General features: G+C 39.5%; 1 protein-coding gene across 1 annotated transcript in view; it reads left to right on the forward strand.

Annotated features, from left to right (window-relative positions):
* Dpp4 (dipeptidyl peptidase 4) overlaps positions 1 to 20,044 on the forward strand; it is a 76,893-nt gene that overhangs the window by 17,752 nt on the left and 39,097 nt on the right. The window contains exons 4-10 of the mRNA XM_035447071.1: positions 6,024 to 6,119; positions 6,742 to 6,833; positions 8,017 to 8,097; positions 13,514 to 13,566; positions 13,673 to 13,745; positions 14,710 to 14,830; positions 18,280 to 18,440. Coding sequence (XP_035302962.1) covers positions 6,024 to 6,119; positions 6,742 to 6,833; positions 8,017 to 8,097; positions 13,514 to 13,566; positions 13,673 to 13,745; positions 14,710 to 14,830; positions 18,280 to 18,440 — 677 coding nt within the window. The remainder of the gene's footprint in view (positions 1 to 6,023; positions 6,120 to 6,741; positions 6,834 to 8,016; positions 8,098 to 13,513; positions 13,567 to 13,672; positions 13,746 to 14,709; positions 14,831 to 18,279; positions 18,441 to 20,044) is intronic.

The following is a 20,044-nucleotide window of genomic DNA, read 5'->3' on the forward strand; positions in this document are numbered from 1 at the left end:
TCCCAACTGGCGTCCCCTCCCTCCTACCTTCCCAGTCCCTCCTTGCACACCTTCCCTCCCTTCCTTATCCACTCTTCCATTTCTCTTCAGGAAAGGCATATCAAGTTGCAGTGAGATTAGGTACCTCCTCTCCTATTAAGCCTGGATGAGGCAACCCAGTAGAAGGAAAGGGTCCCAAAAGCAGGTAAGAGAGTCAAAGACAGCCCCTGATCCCACTGTTAAGACTCCCACAAGAAGGGCAAACTATACACAACTATAACATATATGCAGAGAGCTTAGGTCAGTCCCTTGCAGGCTCCCTGGTTGTTGGTTATCTCTGTGAGCCCCTATGAGCCCCATGTTAGTTGAGTCTGTCTCCCATCTTTCTTAACATGATCACTTAGAATAATTTCAAAGAAGACGGAGGCTTTCTATGAAGCTCTGTTCTTTGGAGCCCTTGCTATCATTGTCCTTAGTGTTACATTCACAGCAACAGCATGAAGCATATTTTGGCGAGTGCTTCAAGATAATTCCAGGCTCTATCCATTACCTAGTTCTAATGTTGCTTAGCATTCTTCACTTCTCTGGTATCAATTTCTGTATTAGTTATTTTGTGCTGCTATGACAAAATATCTAAGGCTGGGTAATCACAAAGAATTGACATTTATTTCCCATAGTTGTAGAACACTGGAGAGTCAAGGTCAGGGTGCTAACGAGTTCAGCATTGGTTAGGAGACTGATTTCTTGATGCCATCTTTTAACAGCAGCAGTCTCACATGGTGGAAAATAGAGGGAAACGTTCCTTCCATCCCTTTTATAAGGCTTGAAAGTAAAACCTTCAGGACTTAGTCACCTCTTTCCAAGGTTGCACCTCTTAAAACTACTGCAATGGGTTAGATGTGAGTCATAGCAAGGATTCATTAACTCCCCTAAGCCTACATGCAATAGACAAGTCTATGCTCAAAACCAGGTCCTTTGCTTTCAAAGTCACCTTCTATGCCATTCTTCTGGTGTTTTGTGATTCAGTGGAAATAGGGGCTGGTTGTGTAACCTAGCCTCAGGGTCTGAGAAGCCTCTCCATTAATTGCTTCTTCCTTCTTACTGAATTTTCTTTCTTTGTCTGTCAAGGCTGATATTTTACAAGAGTGAATTCTGAAGTAACACCTGTTTTATTTCTTTATACTCATCATAGAAACAAACATCAGTACGGAATGTTGACTGGTTGCCATATGGCACCCTCAAACTATAACCAGATACCTCTATGCCTGTTTTTCTTTTTATTAACAACTTCTTGCATTTTTGAGTCATAAGGAGCATATTTCTTTTTAGAAGTATTTCATTAGCTATTTAATTTCCAAAACAGTTCATCTTTGTAAAGTAGAAATATTACAAATCAGAGTTCAAAAGATAAAAGACTAATGATGAATGAGCATAATTATTTAAAACAAAATATAATTCACACACACTATGACTATTGGTCAAAATCAAGTTTGCTCTGCCAAACTGTAGTCTCTTTTATCTGGATCTTATCATTCTGGAATTACTTTTCATCTGGAAGTAATTCTGATCCTGAAGCTAGAATTCATCATACTACCCCAAGCCTTTGGTGAGTTTATTATTAGGTCGATCCATTTTGAATGCTACTATTCTGATTTTTATGAGTGACAACTGGCATTTCCACATGGTTCAACCTAGTAGTTTCAGCCAAGGAAGTAAAACCAAATATATCTAATCTCTTCCCTAAAATTCTACATGAAAGAGGATTGAATTTCTTTATGAGCTGACAGAAAACATATGATTAACCTTTTTCCTTGGCTGGCATGATGCTTTCAACCAATAAGTCAAATGAACGGCATGTCCCGGGTCTCACCACGAAAACTATGCAATCAGCCAAGGACCCTCATCTGTTGCTGCAGCAGTGCCATGTCAGGGAGCAAGGAGACAAGGAAGGAGAAACATGAACATGGGCATGGCCTACGTGAGTGTGACAGAATAGGTTGTATCTTGGTAGCAAACTGTGAACTTGATAAAGGTCAAAACCTGGACTTGGCACTCACATCTCACAGAACTCGCTTATCTAGATGTTTCCAAACTGTCTTCCAATGTGTCCTGCTTATCAAAAAGCAAGACAAGAGAAAAAAAAAAGCCACACATATACTAGGGAATATTTGTTGTTCTACTTGCTCCAGGGTGGCCAGGCTCTGGGACTGTTCATGAATATATAGAAACTGGTTTGCATTTAGCTCACTAAGCACATAAAGTGCTGCCTCACCCAACCCAAGGCAAGGCAGGTGTGGGCCCTGCAGGGTTGTCTTGGGCCATAGCAGCAGTACCTAAAGGAACCCAACCCAAGGCAAGGCAGGTGTGGGCCCTGCAGGGTTGTCTTGGGCCATAGCAGCAGTGAGTCATCCTTGATGCCTGGAACATCAGAGTGTAGATACACATGAGCAGAAGGGAGCTTGAGTACACAGACAAAAGGCTTATAGGCTGATGAGAAAATGAACTGAGCAATGTCAGAGGAGTGCTAAGAGTTAAGCATTTGGGGAAGGCAGCATGAATGAAATAATAGCCCACTGGATACAAGGTGATCTCAAGGGAATTTGGACTCAGTTATTAATTCTAATTATCAATCAGTTGGTATAATTATTAATAAAAATTATTAACACTTTAAGTGAGAAATCTGAGAAAACCTGAGAAAACCTGGGCAAGTAAATCTCCATTGACTATCATTTAAATAGAATACAACTGTGTAACCTATTATTGGGTACTCATTTATTTCCCTACTTACAAAACCAAGAGACAATGATATATGTTCTATGGTAGTGTCTCTTGCATCATATATCCATGTGGTTATATAATGAAATGTACCCTTCTATGGGTACATACCAACTCTATGCCAGAAAAGAAGAATAGAATTATGAATGTCTATAGTTAATATACTTCCATTTCTATTAATTTGGGGATGTGTTTTGTGTCCATATCAGACTAGTAGCTCTTGGTGGCAGTATACATATACCCAGTAGTGTTTACTTGCTTCTTAACATTTGAGGTAGCAAAGAGTAGCTGGATGGGCACAAACAATTGAGAGCACTGGTGAACAAATCCAGTTGTGCCATTCCTCTCCACTGCAGGAGTTTCAAAAATATTTTCAGTAGCACAGTGCTTAACTTCTTGTTTGAAGGAAACTCAACGGCAGGTTTTGCCCATTTGCTGTCTTTCTGCTCATAAACACAAAAATCTTCACAACTTTCAGGGAAACACATACACAGGGTTGAACTGAAAACAAATGGGTTTTTATGTCTCTTCAGACTAACACATATGTTAGTGATTAGTAGCACCGATAACAACATCAGTGAAGTTATAAGGTAAAGTAGCAAGTTTATCTGTGGAAGCAGAAGGTTTTATGGACAATACAAGACGTTGTTGGGTCAGGTCAAAAGGAACAACTGTTAAGAACTTCATTGGAAGGAACAGTTTCTGTAAGAGAATGACTTTCCCAAGGGCTATGAGTGCAGCTCTTCCTGGAATGCCTATGGCACAGCTGATGCTGTGGGTAGAGGTTTCCATGTACATGAAAAAGTTGAGGACAGAGAGAAAAAATTAAGTTCTTTGTTATCAGTCTGTGGGATCGGAGAAACAGTCACTTTATGTGGAATATTGTGTTATGAAATCTTGCATCAAGTGATAAAACGTGTGTGGGTGGGTGTTGAAGCAAGACCAAGATAAAACAAAACTTACTCCCCCACCCCCAATACTGCTTTAAAAAAAGCATGTGGCCTGACTGAGGAAACTGCACAGTGAGCAGAAAAATGGTTCTCACTGCCACAGTTCATGGTACAGAGAAGCTTCCGTCAGTAAGGCTGAGAGTGGCATTGGTCTATGGGTATAAAAATAGATGTTTAGAAGGCAGTTTTCCATCATGTCAGTTTAACTGAACAACAGTAGTATGTTATCCAGTGGGGTCTGTGACTGTCTCAGTTATGTGTTTTATTACCAGGTTTAACAGTATGAGACATGAATTTCCTCCTATGCAGAGGGTCATGGTGGGGAATGCAGAGATTCCTGTCTGTTCAAAATGCTAAGAATAGGGACTAGTTGAGTGCTCAGCCTTAAACATGACATTTTTGCCACACACTTGAAGGCCCAGGAAACACTGCTGAAAGATCCAGGATATACAGAGATGGGAAGGTTGTACAATGCTGTGACATAGCCATTTCAAGCATGAACTCACATAGCTGCAGTTGTTTGCACAAGATTGGGCCTGACAGTAGTAATTATGGATGAGAAAGGAACAAATGTGGTCCTACCCATCCTGGCTACTGATGGAATCTGGAAGAGAGGCATCATTATCCTCAGATAGGCATCTACTGCTTTGCCCATCAGGCTTCAGTGGATAGTTTCATATTCACACTCACTTAGATGGCCCTGGTTAAACTCATTAGGTCACAAAACCGAAGATGTGGACATGGAAAAGGGACATGTAGTGAAGAGTAGGAATTGACAAGGTGGGTCGGTGACAGCAACCAGTATGCATTGCATACATATATAAATGAATCAGTTTAATTAAAAATTAGCTCTCAACACAAGTCACTAAGTGATAAAAGTTAAAAGGATATGAGAAGCAAGTTAGAGGAGATGGAATGGAAGTCCTCATGAAAGAGCTGAGAGACAGAGAACAAAAGTAGTTCAAGCCTTTACAGGGAAATGGTTGAGGATGAGGAGCAGAGGTGGGCAAGCCAGAGAGGGTACCTGTGTTCAGTGGCAGATCACATAACTGGATGAGACAGCATCTGCAGGCGGTGGACATGAGCTGGAGAGAGTGCGGTGTCAGACAGTGGAGGGCTGTTAGTGCCAAGCAAAGATCTTCCGGTGCTCCTGGAGGCAAGAGAGAAACCCAGGGAAATTGTGAGGACAAGAGCACCAGGCTGAAAGTGGTGGGTGCTATGGAGGGGGATAGCAATGGAGGACTCAAAGTCACAACACCTAAGAAACTCATTTCTCAGGAAGAATCAACAAGGTCATTTACACGGAAGTGGAAGGAAATAAAAGAGGTAATAAAAAAATTATTTCAGGGACTGGCAAGATGGTTTGATGGGTAAAGGTGCTTGGTACAGATCCAGTATGGAGGAAGGTAAGGAAGAAGGGGACCAATTCCTGTAAGGCATAATCTCACTTTCACTCATAATCCATGTCATATATATATATTTTTTTCTCAAGCAAACACAGACACAAACACACACACACAGACACACACACACACAGACACACACACACACACACACACACACACACACACACAGAGAGAGAGAGAGAGAGAGAGAGAGAGAGAGAGAGAGAGAGAGAGAGAGAGAACTCCAACTTTTAAAAATGATATCAGACTTTGAATTTGGGTTCCTACCAGCAGAATATAAAAGCCCACAGACCCCACCAAGTTTAAGGAAGAGTAGTGATAGAAACAAGATTTCTCAGGGGGGTGATCAACATATACCAAAGGTCTCTGAAGAACAACAGGACTTAGAAATGTCTTAAAGGCCACAGCATAGGGTGATCCGGCCCTGTGTCATTCCCTGCAGTGGTCACTGGCCTTATATACCTATTGACTTGAAATGAACACAATTAAAATGAAATGTGCTCTAAGTCAAATTTAGGTACCAGATTTTAAAGAACGAGTACACAAAAGATTATGGAAAGTCTAATTAATAATATTTAAATACTGGTTAATGCTGAAATGATAATATTTTTACTTGTTGTACTAAATACAATATGCCATTATAATTAAATTATCTTTGTCTTTAACTTTGGCTGCTGGGAAATACACTCATTACATTTCTGTTGATATTGCTGGTCTAGACATTCTCCATGAAACTCACTTACATAATAGTGAACATACTCACTTTATACTTAGAAGAATTCTTATTCCACTTACCTAATCAGAAATCTTTCAAGATATGTTTCGGATTCTGTGAGCTCATTTTAACATTTTGTGATCAGGTGTATTATTTTATTCCAAACTTGCATCTTACTGAATATTTTCCTCCCAACAGATGATGCGGCAGCTGATAGCCGCAGAACTTATTTGCTAGCTGATTATTTAAAAAATACTTTTCGAGTCAAGTCCTACTCCTTGCGGTGGCTATCAGGTAAGGCTTATGCAATGAAAATGTTATGTTTGTGTTCATTCCAGTGAACTTGGTTTGCTGAGTGCTTAGGGTAGTGAGAATATGCAATTCTTGCTTGTAAAACTCTGTGCAGAATATTTGTTCTTTAGAAATGAAAGGGGAGCTGGACAGTGGAGGCACACACCTTTAAGTCCAGCACTCAGGAGGCAGAGGCAAAGGCAGGTGGATCTCTGTGAGTTTGAGGGCAGCCTGGTCTACAGAGTGAGTCCCAAGACAGTCAGGGCTATACAGAAAAACCAAAAAACAAACAAACCAAAAACAACAAAAAAAAAAAAAAGGAGAAAAAGAAAGGGAGAAAGGAAAGGAAGAGAAAGAAAGATCAGAAAATGAATTATGAATTGCAAAGGGGCAGACAGGGGGAAACCTCACTTTCCTATCTGCTGTAAAGAGTGCAATGTGAATTGAGAGCTTGGCATGAATGATGGACATATGGACAGGTGTTAGTCCAATGTCCTTTGCTTCTGTTTGCCCAGCATAGAATGTTTATGCGCCCGCCCTGTGTGAGCCTAAGTTTTGAAAATTTAGCTTATGGAAGTGTTTGACAGCCACTTGCAATACTGATCTAGCAATTTTCTCTCTTTAGATTATGAATACCTCTACAAACAAGAAAACAATATCTTGCTATTCAATGCTGAACATGGAAACAGCTCCATTTTCTTGGCGAACAGTACCTTTGTATGTTTAGTCACACACTTGGTTCATGTATGGAATTCTGGGGACTGTTTCATTTCTTTTCAAATCATGAGGATTCATTTCTCACCCTGTTGGACTCTGCAGCACATGGCCCAGCGGATCTTTCTCTCCTTCTTGAAATGCTCCCGCCTTGGCTACTTTTTAATCTCCTTTGATGATTCCTCCTCTACCTGTGTGTTTGAATGTAAGTTTTCCTCAGGCTTTGTCTTCACTCATTGGCCCCTTTTTCTCACTTTGGGTGCTCTCCTTGGGGGAAGAGCATGTGTTTCCATGGCCCTGGTGTTTGTCTTCCTTGGCTTGATTCTCCTACATACATTAACACTAACCTCTCAAGATGCAAACTTCACTTTCCAAAAGCCTGCTAGGCCCTACACAGCTCCCGTGGGCATATTAAATTGAGAACATCAAGCTAAACTCATTTTCTCCCCTTCAGTGTCCTAGTGTCTCAAGCCATCATATCCTTCTTGCTCAATTCCCAATCTTGGAAACAATCACTCAGATCTCTAAGCCACTTACTCTGGAAATTTTATAATCTTTAACTTTCCCACCATTCCCTATAACTAGCTACGCAACACTATTGATTCCTGAGGCTGCATGTCAACTACCTCACTGATTTCCATTCCCACTGTGTGTCTGTCTATTCTGGAGACCAGACTGATACAACTCCTCTTATGATTTCCTTCTGACCTCATGCACATATCACCAGAGTATCTTGTGAAAAATAAACAAAGTAGATATGGTACTATCACCTTTGCATACTAAGAATCCCTTGGTTTGTCGTTCATGATGTAATTTTTAAGAGTTAATGTCCTCCCATCTCCCACCATGCTGGCACAGCCATCCTATATTATGGTTACTTGCAGCCCTCAAACATACTCTAAACGCGCACATTCTTTCCCATGCTGTCCATGCTGCCTCTCCTGTTTGCAGAGTTCCCTCTGTGCCCCTGAACTGTACCTGTTCAGCTAATCCTTCCGTCTCTGGCTTTCTAACTGTCATCATTGCCCACTGAACATCACTGCCATCTGTGTGGGTGACTGTGTTATCTCTTCATGACTGGACATTCTCAAGGCATAATCCATATGTGTGGGGCTCCCTCTACTTAGTGAATGGCCAGTGAGGGCATTCGAACCATTCAGTTTTCTTTCTTCCACTTGACCAACAGGAAGCCTTTGGAGATTCTATAAGTGATTATTCAGTGTCACCCGATCGACGGTTCGTTCTCTTAGAATACAACTATGTGAAGGTAAAGAATTTTCTTTCTTCTTACATGACATCTTAAAATGAATACATTGTTTTCTAACTGACTTCAAGTATATGCCTATATAAGGATGATTTCTGGTGACACTGCTGACAGAAAAACCCATTCAATCTGCATTAAATGTATGTTCTCTTTTTTAAATGACAAATCTACTGATTATCTTCAGAGGAATGCATTTTAATGATTTCAAGTACTAAAAGGCATAATTAATACATTAGGAATACTAATGACATAGCTTAGTAAAATTTATCATGGGAATTTATATGATTTTAAAGTACCTTTATGTGTCTGACTTATCCACACAGTATTCTAGTCCTTGTCACCCTCTTCTCATAGTATGAGCTTCAGTAAGTACTTGTTATAAAGATGTTAACATCCCTATCTTCCAAAGGAAGACAGTCTCAACAAGGCCCCAGACTACATTCCAACCATATTCAAGCCAGTTTTGAATGAAGCCTAACCTCTAGTCACAAAGGTCCTACTGAGAACATTCAGCTCCTCCCAGTCACCTATGGAACAAAGAGTTCCCAGGCATTTGGAAAAGTTATCATCAAGTCAAGCATCCTCTCCATGGTCACCAGTCACTTTAGCTGAACATTTTGGTTTTTTACAGTTGTTAACAGCTGTCAAGTATAGGCAGTTTTAATGTGGGTTGGTAAGACTGAAAACCTCTGGAGATGCTCTATACTGAAAAGAGAATACAAATGCAGTGATTTCTACTCTTGACATTTTTCCTGGGATAAATAATGTTGAGTGGTCTTATCTCACTGACCAACCCTGCTGGACTCTGGCCAAGCCAGCACTCCCTCCTCTATCTGCCATCTCAGGATGGTGTCACTCAGTCAATGTGTTTACCTTGGAGCCACCTCGTGGGTTCTGTTTCCTGCCTAGAAGACTCCATGTTCTGCTAAACCCATCAAATCAGATGCCTGTGCCATTGTTCTCAGTTAATGTGCTGGTGTGCCTAACCTAGTGCTCCTTATTTAAATCCTCCAAACAAATTTATTTGATGAAAATGTAAAAGTCCAGGTGTCCAGCTTTATCTGGCCACTAATCAGTTCAAGTTTCTGGGATTAACTTGCTATCAGGATTTTCAAATGGTGTAGGTTATTCCAACAAGCAGCCAGAGCTGCAAACTGGTGGATGGCAGTGATGGATGTTAAAAGCGAATGCATGAAGCATAAAGCAGAAGCAGGGTGAAAACCCAGCCCAGGGTACTATTTAGTCTGCATTGACAAGTGTGGTATGATGCACTACCAGATGTCGCTCCCTGGCTGGACACAGACATCAGCATTAGTGATGTGTGTTTTCCATCCCTGATGTTTTCAATTTATTGTGTTTTCTAGATCCTTCTATCCACCCAGGCAGTAGTCAGTGTGTTTCCTTTACATTATAACTTAGGTTAAGCTGTACCTGTGCTAAGCTATAGCCTCCAATGACATCCCTTACACAAAATAAGACAGCAGCGTACATAGTACGACAGAGCCTTTGTGTGTGGACCTCAGTCTGCCGTCTGAAGCACCCTATCCTGCACTCATTATGTTTGACCAGCACTCCTCTTTTCTGCTTCACTTCTGAGACACAGGGCTCTGCTTTCTTTTTCTTCAAGCATCACTCACATGCCCATGCAAGAGCCAAAGCATTTGCTTTCTGCTGGAACCTTCTTTTCTAGCATCTTCCAGTTTTCTGTCTTTATTAGCTTCTTTCCAGGCTATCCTGGATCACTTTAACGTGGCTCCCCACCACTCTGGTTATCTCACACTCTTCAGATCACTGTATCACGTTACTCTCTTTCATTTTCTTCCTAACATTTCTACCATTTTGCTGCTTCTTTGCTGATTTATTGCCTGCCGTAGTTCTTGCCAGTTTCCCCGTTTTCTAGTTTGTACTGTACTTCCAGATTCGAGGACTGGACCACATAGTAGATGCTTCAGAAATATATGTTAGTATGTTAGTTGAATGCATGTGTCATTGAAAAACACTGAGTTCTTGGGTAGCTTCAAATAGAGGACTGTGTCTTCCTTTTTTTTTTTTTTTTTTTTTTTTTTTTTTTTTGATAAACACCTCCGGGAAAAAAAAGAAAAGACTAGAAAAGGCTAATTTTATTGCATCTTTTTAGCCCTGCATGATCTAGTACATTTTGAATCCTGTTCCATGACATCTTCAATCACTATTTCTAGGTTGTAAATAAAGACAAATGAGTGACTGACTGTGTGAGTGAGTGAATAGGTATCCTGCCATCTGTGTGGATGCTCTCCGAGCATCGCTGTCACTGCCACACACTCTGGAGATGGAGCTGTGATACCTATCACATGCCGACCATACTTCACAGTCTTGGAAGTATTTCACAAGCTTCCTCACACACATGCCATTGTTGCTGTTCTTTTCTGGTTTTCCTGAGAAATAAAACAAGTTTAGAAGGAAGCTTGTCTGACCTTATAAAGCAGAGACTTTTGATTCCAGGGTGGGAGATTCTGAGCTTAGGATCTTAAACATGGCCTTACTTGTCTTTGCATTTTAGCTTCTGTTAGTCTTTCTCCCATTCTCCATGTCAGTCATCCACTAAGAACCCAGCCTGAGAATCCTCTTTCCCACAGGTTCCTCTCTAGATCCAGAGCCCAATTAGGGTTGCACACTTTCCTTGCCTGTCTCCGTTATAGCTCTTGGTACATCTTATTGTGATTTCTTTATTGTAGTGAATGTTCTCATGTCCCTGCTCTGTTCGGTGCCCATTAGTGGGAGCAGTGTCTGATAGGTGAGCCCACCAGTGTTTATAGACTATGTAGATTGATAAACCTATTTAATTTTATACCTCATAAGGGTTTTGTCATGATCCTGAGTTGATCTCAGTCTTTCTTAGTATTTCTAGACTTTACCACACCTTTTGGCTTTGGAAAATATTATGTTTGAGATTGCCAAGAAACAAGCATGGGGTGTGTTGAAATAATTCAGGATTCGGGAAAGGAATGTATGACTTACAACGAATGGGAATTTAATAAATACTTGTTGACATGAGGGTGTAGGAGGGTGAGAAGTGATAAGTAGGTAAGGTTAGGAGCCCTGACTGCTTCTCAGCACGGCTGCCATGTAGCCAATTTTCTCTTTATTGACAAAATGTGAATTTTATTGTAGTTTGGCTTCTAGTGATAATAAGACCCTCTTTCTTATGTGTGAAACTATTGGAGAATACACATGCACGCACAAGGAATTTCAAAAGTATCTTTAATTTTATCAACGTACACATACAAATGCAGTTTTTCACAAATGTGTGGGTGTGCTCCTACACATCACATACCCCCTGCCTGTTTTTACTTTGCCTCCTAAAGCCTAGATTATTTCTCTCTGCATTTTCTATTAATTCATATAATGTTACAAAAATATACAGGGATCATCTCCAGTTACTACTTGCTCTATAGAAATGGAATGTGATACCATAGAACTCCTCCTTCCAAGTCATAGCTCTATAGTTTTTTTTTCATATAAAACAGTTTTATTTGCTAAGTTTTTTATTATAAAGAAAATTATTTTACATGTCAATCCCAGGTCCCACTCCCTCCCCTCCTCCCCTGCCCCCCCCCAAATAACACCCTACCCATCCCATACCCTTTTTGCTTCCCTGGAAGGGCAAGGCCTTCCATAGGGGGTCTTCAAAATCTGTCCTATTCTTTGGGATAGGGCCTAGGCCAACCCGTTTGTGAGATGGGCTACTAAATCCATTCCTATGGTAGTGATAAGTACTGATAAGTGATAAGTGATAAGTGATAAGTGATAAGTGATAAGTACAAGAGGCCCCATAGATTCCCAAGGTCTCCTCACTGACACCCACATTCAGGGGGTCTGGATCAGTCCCATGCTGGTTTCCCAGCTAACAGTTTGGGGACCAAGAGTTTTCCCTTGTTCAGGTCAGCTGTTTCTGTGGGTTTCACCAGCCTGGTATGGACCCCTTTGCTCATCAGTCCTCCTTCTAATGTATTTTGAAATGGGTAGATATTATGTTTTGTAACAGCCTTAGGTTTGCTGAAAGTAAGCAGAAGGCCCCTATATCTTTCCTTGTGCTCCTTTCCCAAGTCTTCTCTATAAACATCCTATACTGAAGATGTTACATTTATGAAAATGCAGGAACATTTACTCAAGTCTACAGTTTTACATTGGGGTCCTTTGTGAATTGTGACAATGTACAGTATGTATCCAACATGGAGGAGTCATGGAGATGAGAGGTCTCATTGTGAACAGTCCCATGTGCTCTGTCTATTCTTCCCTCCCCACCACCAAGCACTACTGTCTCCATAGTTTTGCCTTTTCTAAGAAGTCGCACCATTACTAACCTCTCTGATTGCTTGCTAACTATTTATTTTTATCTCTGGATGGTATTTTATTGCATTCTCTATCACAGTCTGTTAATCCATTCACCTGTTATTGAAGGATGTCTTAGCTGCTTCCAAGTTTAGACAATTATGAATAAAGCTTCTGTAAACATTTGTATATAGGTTTTAAATATCAAGGGATTTGCTGTAAAGTTGTTTGGATATGGCATTTTTTCGTTACTTTTACTCATTGATTTTACATGTTTATTAGATGTAAGACTACATCAAGAAAATTTTCCTTGTTTCTACTTTTTATGACTTATTAAAATGTTCATAATGATCTCTTATTCACTTAATGATTATAAGGTCTGTTGTGATGTCTCATTTTTCATTTGTGATAGTGACTTCTTATTCTGTTATGTTACTTTTCTGTTACATTAACTGTATCAAATTTTTATGTCTTTTAGAGTCAACGTTTGACCATGTTGATTTTTACCACTATATGCTTTCTATTTCATACTGGTCTTACTGTATTGTTTCCTTTCTTTTAGGTACCTTGGATTTAGTTTGCTTTCATTTTCAACTGCTTGATTGCTTAAAATTAAAGACACACATGTACCTACTTTAAAATATATACCAAGATAGCTTTAAAAATTACAACACTAGATATTTTCATTATCATTGTACAAAGCCTTAAGTATGTGTCCTCAATACCACCACCAACAGAGTAAAAAAAAAATCTAAATATTTTAGTAGTGATGTGGCAAAAAGTGAAAATTTGAGTTTTTCTAAGCAAGCACCCTTATTGTACTATTCTCAGAATAGTATCACTCAATATCAAAACTGACGCTTTGGAGTACAGAGATCATGTGGAAGGTCCTTGGAGGAGGTGACACAAGAGTGAATAAATTCTCCATTACTTTCTACTAGATGATTTCAAGGATATTTTCAATTATGAAATTCTAAGAATTTAAGGAATGATAATATGTGATGAAATTTGAAATTTATTCAGTAACATGTAAGCATTCCTGTCATCTTGAGCAAATGGCCAGCCTATCAGAATCAGAGAAGCCTGAGAGGTCTATTTTCTTTTACAGCAATGGAGGCACTCCTACACAGCTTCATATAGTGTTTATGACTTGGATAAAAGGTCAGTGATTCCCGCATGAAGACTACAAGCTTTCCTAATGTAGTTATAAGGGATATCTCTCAGGGAGTTATTCATTTGGCAATACATCCTCTTACCTTTTCTCCAGACAGCTGATCACAGAAGAGAGGATTCCAAATAACACACAGTGGATCACATGGTCACAAGAAGGTCATAAATTGGTTAGTAAATTTCTCCTGCTGTCAGAGAAAGCTTGGCTGTAATCTTTCTTTTCTTTTTTAAAATTAAAATTAGAAACAAGCTTGTTTTACATATTAATCCCAGTTCCCTCTCCCTCCCCTCCCCCCATGGACCCCCATTCCCAACCCAGGGAGGGTGAGGCCTTCCATGGGGCATCTTTAAAATCTGTCATATCATTTGGAGCAGGGCCTAGGCTGAGAGAGTATCCCTCTGTGTGGAATGGGCTCCCAAAGTCCATTCATATGCTAGGGATAAATACTGAACTACCAGAGGCCCCATAGATGGCTGTAATCTTTCGTAGGCAGATGCTACTCACCCTAGTATAAAGTAGACATTTGAAAGCCCATTCATTTATTATATTAGAAATATAAGATCATTGTCCCAAACAATATTTTGTGAGCCCAACAAAATAGAATCATTAAATGTTCTAGACATCTATTAGAAAGTTGCTCATTCACTAGCAAACAATGTTTATGAAACTCTTTCATTCTCCTTAATTGTGTATTTTTTGAGTCTCTCTTCAAAATCACTGTAGATGTTCTATGGTCTTAGAAGAATATTAAAAGCACAAAAGAATTTAAATAACAAGATGGGATGTTTTTCTGTAGCTGCACTTCCCTCTCCGGGAATGCAGGTACATTCCCTCCATTAACATCACAAGCAAGAGAAACAAACATACATCATCCTGTGTAGGTTGTGCTAGGTCTTTACAGACACTTCTTCCTCCATATAGTGACAGCTGCAAGCCTAATATCTCAACATATTAGGGATTTTTATTATTATTTCAAGATTATAGAATGTGTACCTATAATTTAAGAATGAGGTTCCTACTTAATCATACTCTCTGTGGTTATTCTCTTACTTGAGTAGTATGTTAAGATTCCAAGATTAAACATGCTGTAATGAGATTACTGATATCAATATGTTTTTTTTTCATCCCTTTAGGCATATGTTTGGAAGAATGATATTTACGTTAAAATCGAACCACATTTACCTAGTCAGAGGATCACGTCGACAGGAAGAGAAGATGGAATATATAATGGGATAACTGACTGGGTTTATGAAGGTAGAGACTAAATCTTTAATTAGAAAATCTACAACTTTTAAGACTACTTCAGCATTGCCATACTAAAACTGGGGGCATTCAGTAAGATCCAAACTAAGTTGTGTACTTAAACCTATTGTGGGATCTCTTTTAGACTTCACAGTGACACAGAAGCCCTACCTGTTCCTGGTGCTGCCTCTGCCCCCATTGTCTCACAATGCCCTGCTTGTCTTGGTTTCTGACCACAAAGGGCCTTTCTGTGTTGCTCTTCTAGCTTTACCAGGGCACAACAACATCCAGATTAACATCAGATGTTTCTCCAAGGAGGCCTACCTAGCCTAGAGGTTTCGAAGGAAAGTAAAATCTTCCACAATATTAAAAAAAAAAAAAGACATAACTACTGTCTGCAGTTGCCAAACAGAAGGAAAGAAATTGCTTGTTTTAGAAACAATTTGTGTCCATTCAAACGAACCTGGGAGGAATCATGATTTCCTGTTTTTAAAGAAAGCAAAAATAATTTGGAAAGTTAAAAAAAAAAAAAAACTTAAAAGGGACTAGTCTGTCTTTCAGGATAAAAAGATTTAGGAACTATTAAGAAAGCATTTTCTGTGTATTGGTTGCCAAGATAAAGGACATTTTGAGGCCGTTCCACATAATTCACAAGGGTGCCTCATATTTGCTGGGAAGACCATCCTTATTTCATCCTGTTATTTCTTCTTCAAAATTAAGAAGCAGTTTAGCTGCAAGCTTTCCTTGTGATTCCCATTCATCCAATATCAAGTTAATTGAATGGGCAGGAATAATGTCAAGAGAATGATATGTTTCTGTTGTCCAGAAGTAAGTGTTTGATTAAAACCCACAAGGAACTTTTAAGTTCTTTAAGTGGTGGACAGCGCAGCACTGAGGGTCTTTCAGGGCCTCCAACATGGAGTTGGTACAGCCACCTTCCCAACCTGTGGCTCTTTGTGGGAACACCTGGGTGTTTCTAAGAAAAGAATCTAACCAATTCAGCTGTCTGTCTGGGGCAATTGTAACCGGAGGAATTTCATTTGGCATGTTCACATCTGACCCATGGGATGCAGGACAACACCCTCACAGCTTTCATGGGGCCTTCCTCTAAAGATGGGGCTTCAGTCCCTAGAGAGAAATCACCACATTGTTAACTAGAGAAAAACATACTCTGCCTTAAAAATAAGTACTAATTCAAACTATACTCCTTACAGTGTTTGAAAGTAATTTAAAAAACTAGATCCCATACCCTAATTACACTGATGTATAACCTTGCAGGTGTGTTGTGGACAAGAATCGGTAGGCAAAAGTCTAAATAATGAGTTATGAATGCAGCATATGAAGGACTTCTGAGGGGAAAGTTTTGAGTTACAGTTCTAAGTCCCAAGTTCTAGTTCCTGGGTAAAACATTTCACTTAATTGACCTCAGTTTTCTTTTCTATAAAATGGTTGATGAATAGATTCATTTAGGACTCTCTGTAAAGACTAAGTTGGATGTGGTTTATAAATTCCAAATCCACTACATAAACTGAACTCAGTGATTCACTTTTGAAACAGTTAAAGGGAGACAAGGCTGCCACACCAAGGGCTAGGTTTTCTGAAATTAAAGCTGCTGGAAATGAGACAGGTGTGAGCTGCATCATATAAGATGACAAGCATGCTCTAAAACCTGTCAGGTTTATTCTTGATTCTATTAATTATCAGCCATGTGACTTAAGGTGATTTCTTTAAATTATTTTTAGCCCTGTTTTGTTCTCATCACCTGTAAAATGGGTTATAATAAAGAGTTCGTGGTATAATAAATGTGACCATTATAAATTTCTGGCACGTGGCACTCATCAAATGTCAGCTCCTCATAAGATAATTGTTGTATTTTGTTACTGCTATTATTCTTAGTTCTGCAGCCACTATTGCTGTTATTGAAAATGTATATTTTGGAGGACTTGACAGATGGCTCATTATTTTTTGTGTGACTTTTGCAAAGGACCCGAGTTCAATTCCCAGCACCCATACCAGTTAGCTCACAATTGTCCATAACTCTAGTTCTGTTAAGATCCAATGCCTCTGGCCTCCTTAGCTACCTTCACTCACGTATGTGCATACCCACATACACATAATTTAAAACAAGAATAAATGTATTTTCTAGCCACTTGCAAAGAAGTTTTAGATATTGAAAAACTGATTGGCATACATAATTTCCTAACCCTAAGATTCTAGGATCTATGCTTTGAGATTTTTACTTACATTGTGACCTGAGATGAGGATTGGGACTTTCCACTGTCTACCTGTATGTTTATCTGTTTTTTAATCATTGTAATGAAATGCACAAGAAAACACTTTAAAGGAGCACAGGTTCATTTTGACTCGGGGTTTCAGAGATTCAGTTCATGTTCACTTGGTCACTGGACACATTGCTTTGATACTGGCTCAGCACAGTACACCTGGGTAGGAGTGTGTAGAAGAAGGGTTTCTTTACCCCATGGATGTAAGGAAGCAAAGAGAAAGGACCCAAGATCCCAAGATACCTTTCATGGTCACACCCCAATGATCTAAGTTTCTTTTAAAAGGATCCAGCTATTAAAGTTATCACCACTTCCCAGCAGCACCACAAGCTGGAAATCAATATTTGTAACATGCGAGTCTCTGGAAGAAGTACAGATTCACTCCAAAGAAGCTGAATCTTCCATCCCCTGTTGGGCACTTTAAGAGCCTGAGGTCAACTGTCCCATGGAAAGGTCTCATAGGTCTCACAGGGAGGAATTACATTTGTCAGAGATTGAAGTGAGTCCAACAATCTACTTGAAAGCTGTACCTTGCCTTCAGTTGCCTCTATCTTTTATCCTCTTCTCTAAATATTATGGGAGGGTGCTAAGGCAGGGAGTTTCTAGGCTGCGCAAAAGAAATGTTTCTCTGTAGGGTTCTGTGGAGCTCTCTCCATTCTAAATCTATCCTTTCCCACACCTCATTTGTGCCAGAGTAGTAAACTCTGGGCACCATATTGGTTTGATAGCCTAGAGCTCTGTACCACCCACCAGTACCTCGTGGACTCAGTAGAAACTCAGCCCAGTCAGGGAGAGCATGCTGGCGTGTTGACTGTTTGAAAATTAGAATGGAAAATCAGCCTCCTGTGTGAAATTTACTTTTAGTATGTTTTGAGGCATAAATTTAGAGGATTATAAGATAAAGAAAAAATATAGAGCTTATATCCAATATTGCATACTAAAATATTCTAAAATGGTCCAATGGGTTACTTATTTTTACAGCCTAGATATATATCCTTGGAGGTCTTATTTTTATTCATTTGTATTACTTTGATTTTGGAATCCCAGCAAATGTGAAATGGTTCATTAGTTGAACTCTACTATAATTACTAAAGCTAATGAGAACAATATTTTGAATGCCAAAGCCAATTTATCAGCTTTCTTGTAACAGAACAATTTATGTCTTTTTTTTTTTTTCAGAGGAAGTCTTCGGTGCCTACTCTGCGCTGTGGTGGTCTCCAAACAGTACTTTTTTAGCATATGCCCAGTTTAACGACACAGGGGTTCCACACATTGAATACTCCTTCTACTCTGATGAGTCACTGCAGTACCCTAGGACAGTGTGGATCCCATACCCAAAGGTCTGCGCCCCTTTCGGGTCCTGGTGCTGAGATTTGATGGGAGGAGAATGGTTGCATTTAATCCCTTCCTGCTAATGAAAATATTGTCAGTCTCTTTTCAACAGCTTGCTGTGATGCTTCTCAATGATAATTTAAAAACTTTTTAAAACAGGATTGAACACCCTCATTCAGACACAGAGAAATTCAGAGAAACTATGGGTCACATTTGGGAATCCCTATAGTTGATTATCCTTCAAGATGTCACTTGCTTAAATAATGTTTGAAATCCTGCCAGCTAGCGTTGTAAGACCCAAGTTATTTTTCCTATAAAAGCCAGAGCGGGTATAATTTACTATGAGCCCTTTATTTGAGGCCATTATTTATGCTGACTTGGTTTAAGTAGCAGCTATCACACTGCAACAGCTTTTGTGACATGCCTTTTGTACAGATAAAAGCACGAGGCCCAGAGGTTAGACGAAAGACCTTAACCATGGGAGGGCCTGTTCAGTCTGTCTCTCTGGATAAGAAAGGGAGCCTATGAGGAACAGCTGGTGCCATTGAATCAGAAGCTCATCTCATTTGTAGAAGTTGGAATGAGACCGAATTGAAGTTGAAAAGCCTGGTTATATATCAGATTGCATTACTAACTAGCAGGGTTCAGTGCAGGATGAGTTTCAGTGGCTCTGTTACAGGTTTGGCACTAACGGGAGTTTTGTACGTCCTGCATTTGTGATAGTCTTGTCGCATCCTGGGTTACAAGATTGTTCCCTGCTAACCACAATGTGTGCATTAAAATCAAGGAGCTTTGTCAAGCAATGTAAGCCAGGATAGGGCTTCAGAAGGGAGCCAGGAATTCTTCAGTACCATAATAAAAACGGCCACAGCGTCGTCTACAGGAAAAGCTAACAACGTATTTTTGCCGTAAATGATTCGGGAAAAAAAGGAATTTTTATTTTTACCAACTCACTTAATTTGCCTTATGAAGATCTGCCATTTTAGGAAAGGAAAGGAAGTTAAAAGGAAAAAAAGATCCTAAACTAAATATGGAGATGTGTTTTCAGAGAATGTTATTTTTTGATGAGCGAAACTGGGAGAAAAAAAAGCTCCATAAAACATTCTCTAAAAATCATATTATTTCTAACTAATCTGTCAATAAAGATCCTTGAGTACATTTTTAAAGGTCTTACAGGCTTCTGTCATAATATTGACTGTTGAGCTCCAACACATTAACCTGGACTTGGATCGAAGTTGACGCCTGCTTAATTAGCACAATTGGCTCTGGGCTCAGGCTAATTTTCCTGGTGGACTGAGCCTTTGATGGTATACAAGTGATATTCACAGTTAAACCACCAAAAACTTTTGTCCGATAGAATCAGGATACATTGGCAAATGATGCAATTGAGTTTTAAGACATTTGTCCTCTCCTGGCACAAAGCACACTGATTATGAACAGACATGCATGATTTAATCATGAGTGTTTGGACAGTCACATTTTATAAAGATACACATGTACACATGAATATAGATTTTCACCTGAACACATAAAGGGTTTTCTTTATGTTCATTTTATTTCTATTAAATTGACATTGTCTAATTGCTATAACTAGATAGCCATAATTCAGACA

The sequence above is a fragment of the Cricetulus griseus genome, chromosome 6, assembly GCF_003668045.3.
Source record: "Cricetulus griseus strain 17A/GY chromosome 6, alternate assembly CriGri-PICRH-1.0, whole genome shotgun sequence".
NCBI lineage: Eukaryota > Metazoa > Chordata > Mammalia > Rodentia > Cricetidae > Cricetulus > Cricetulus griseus.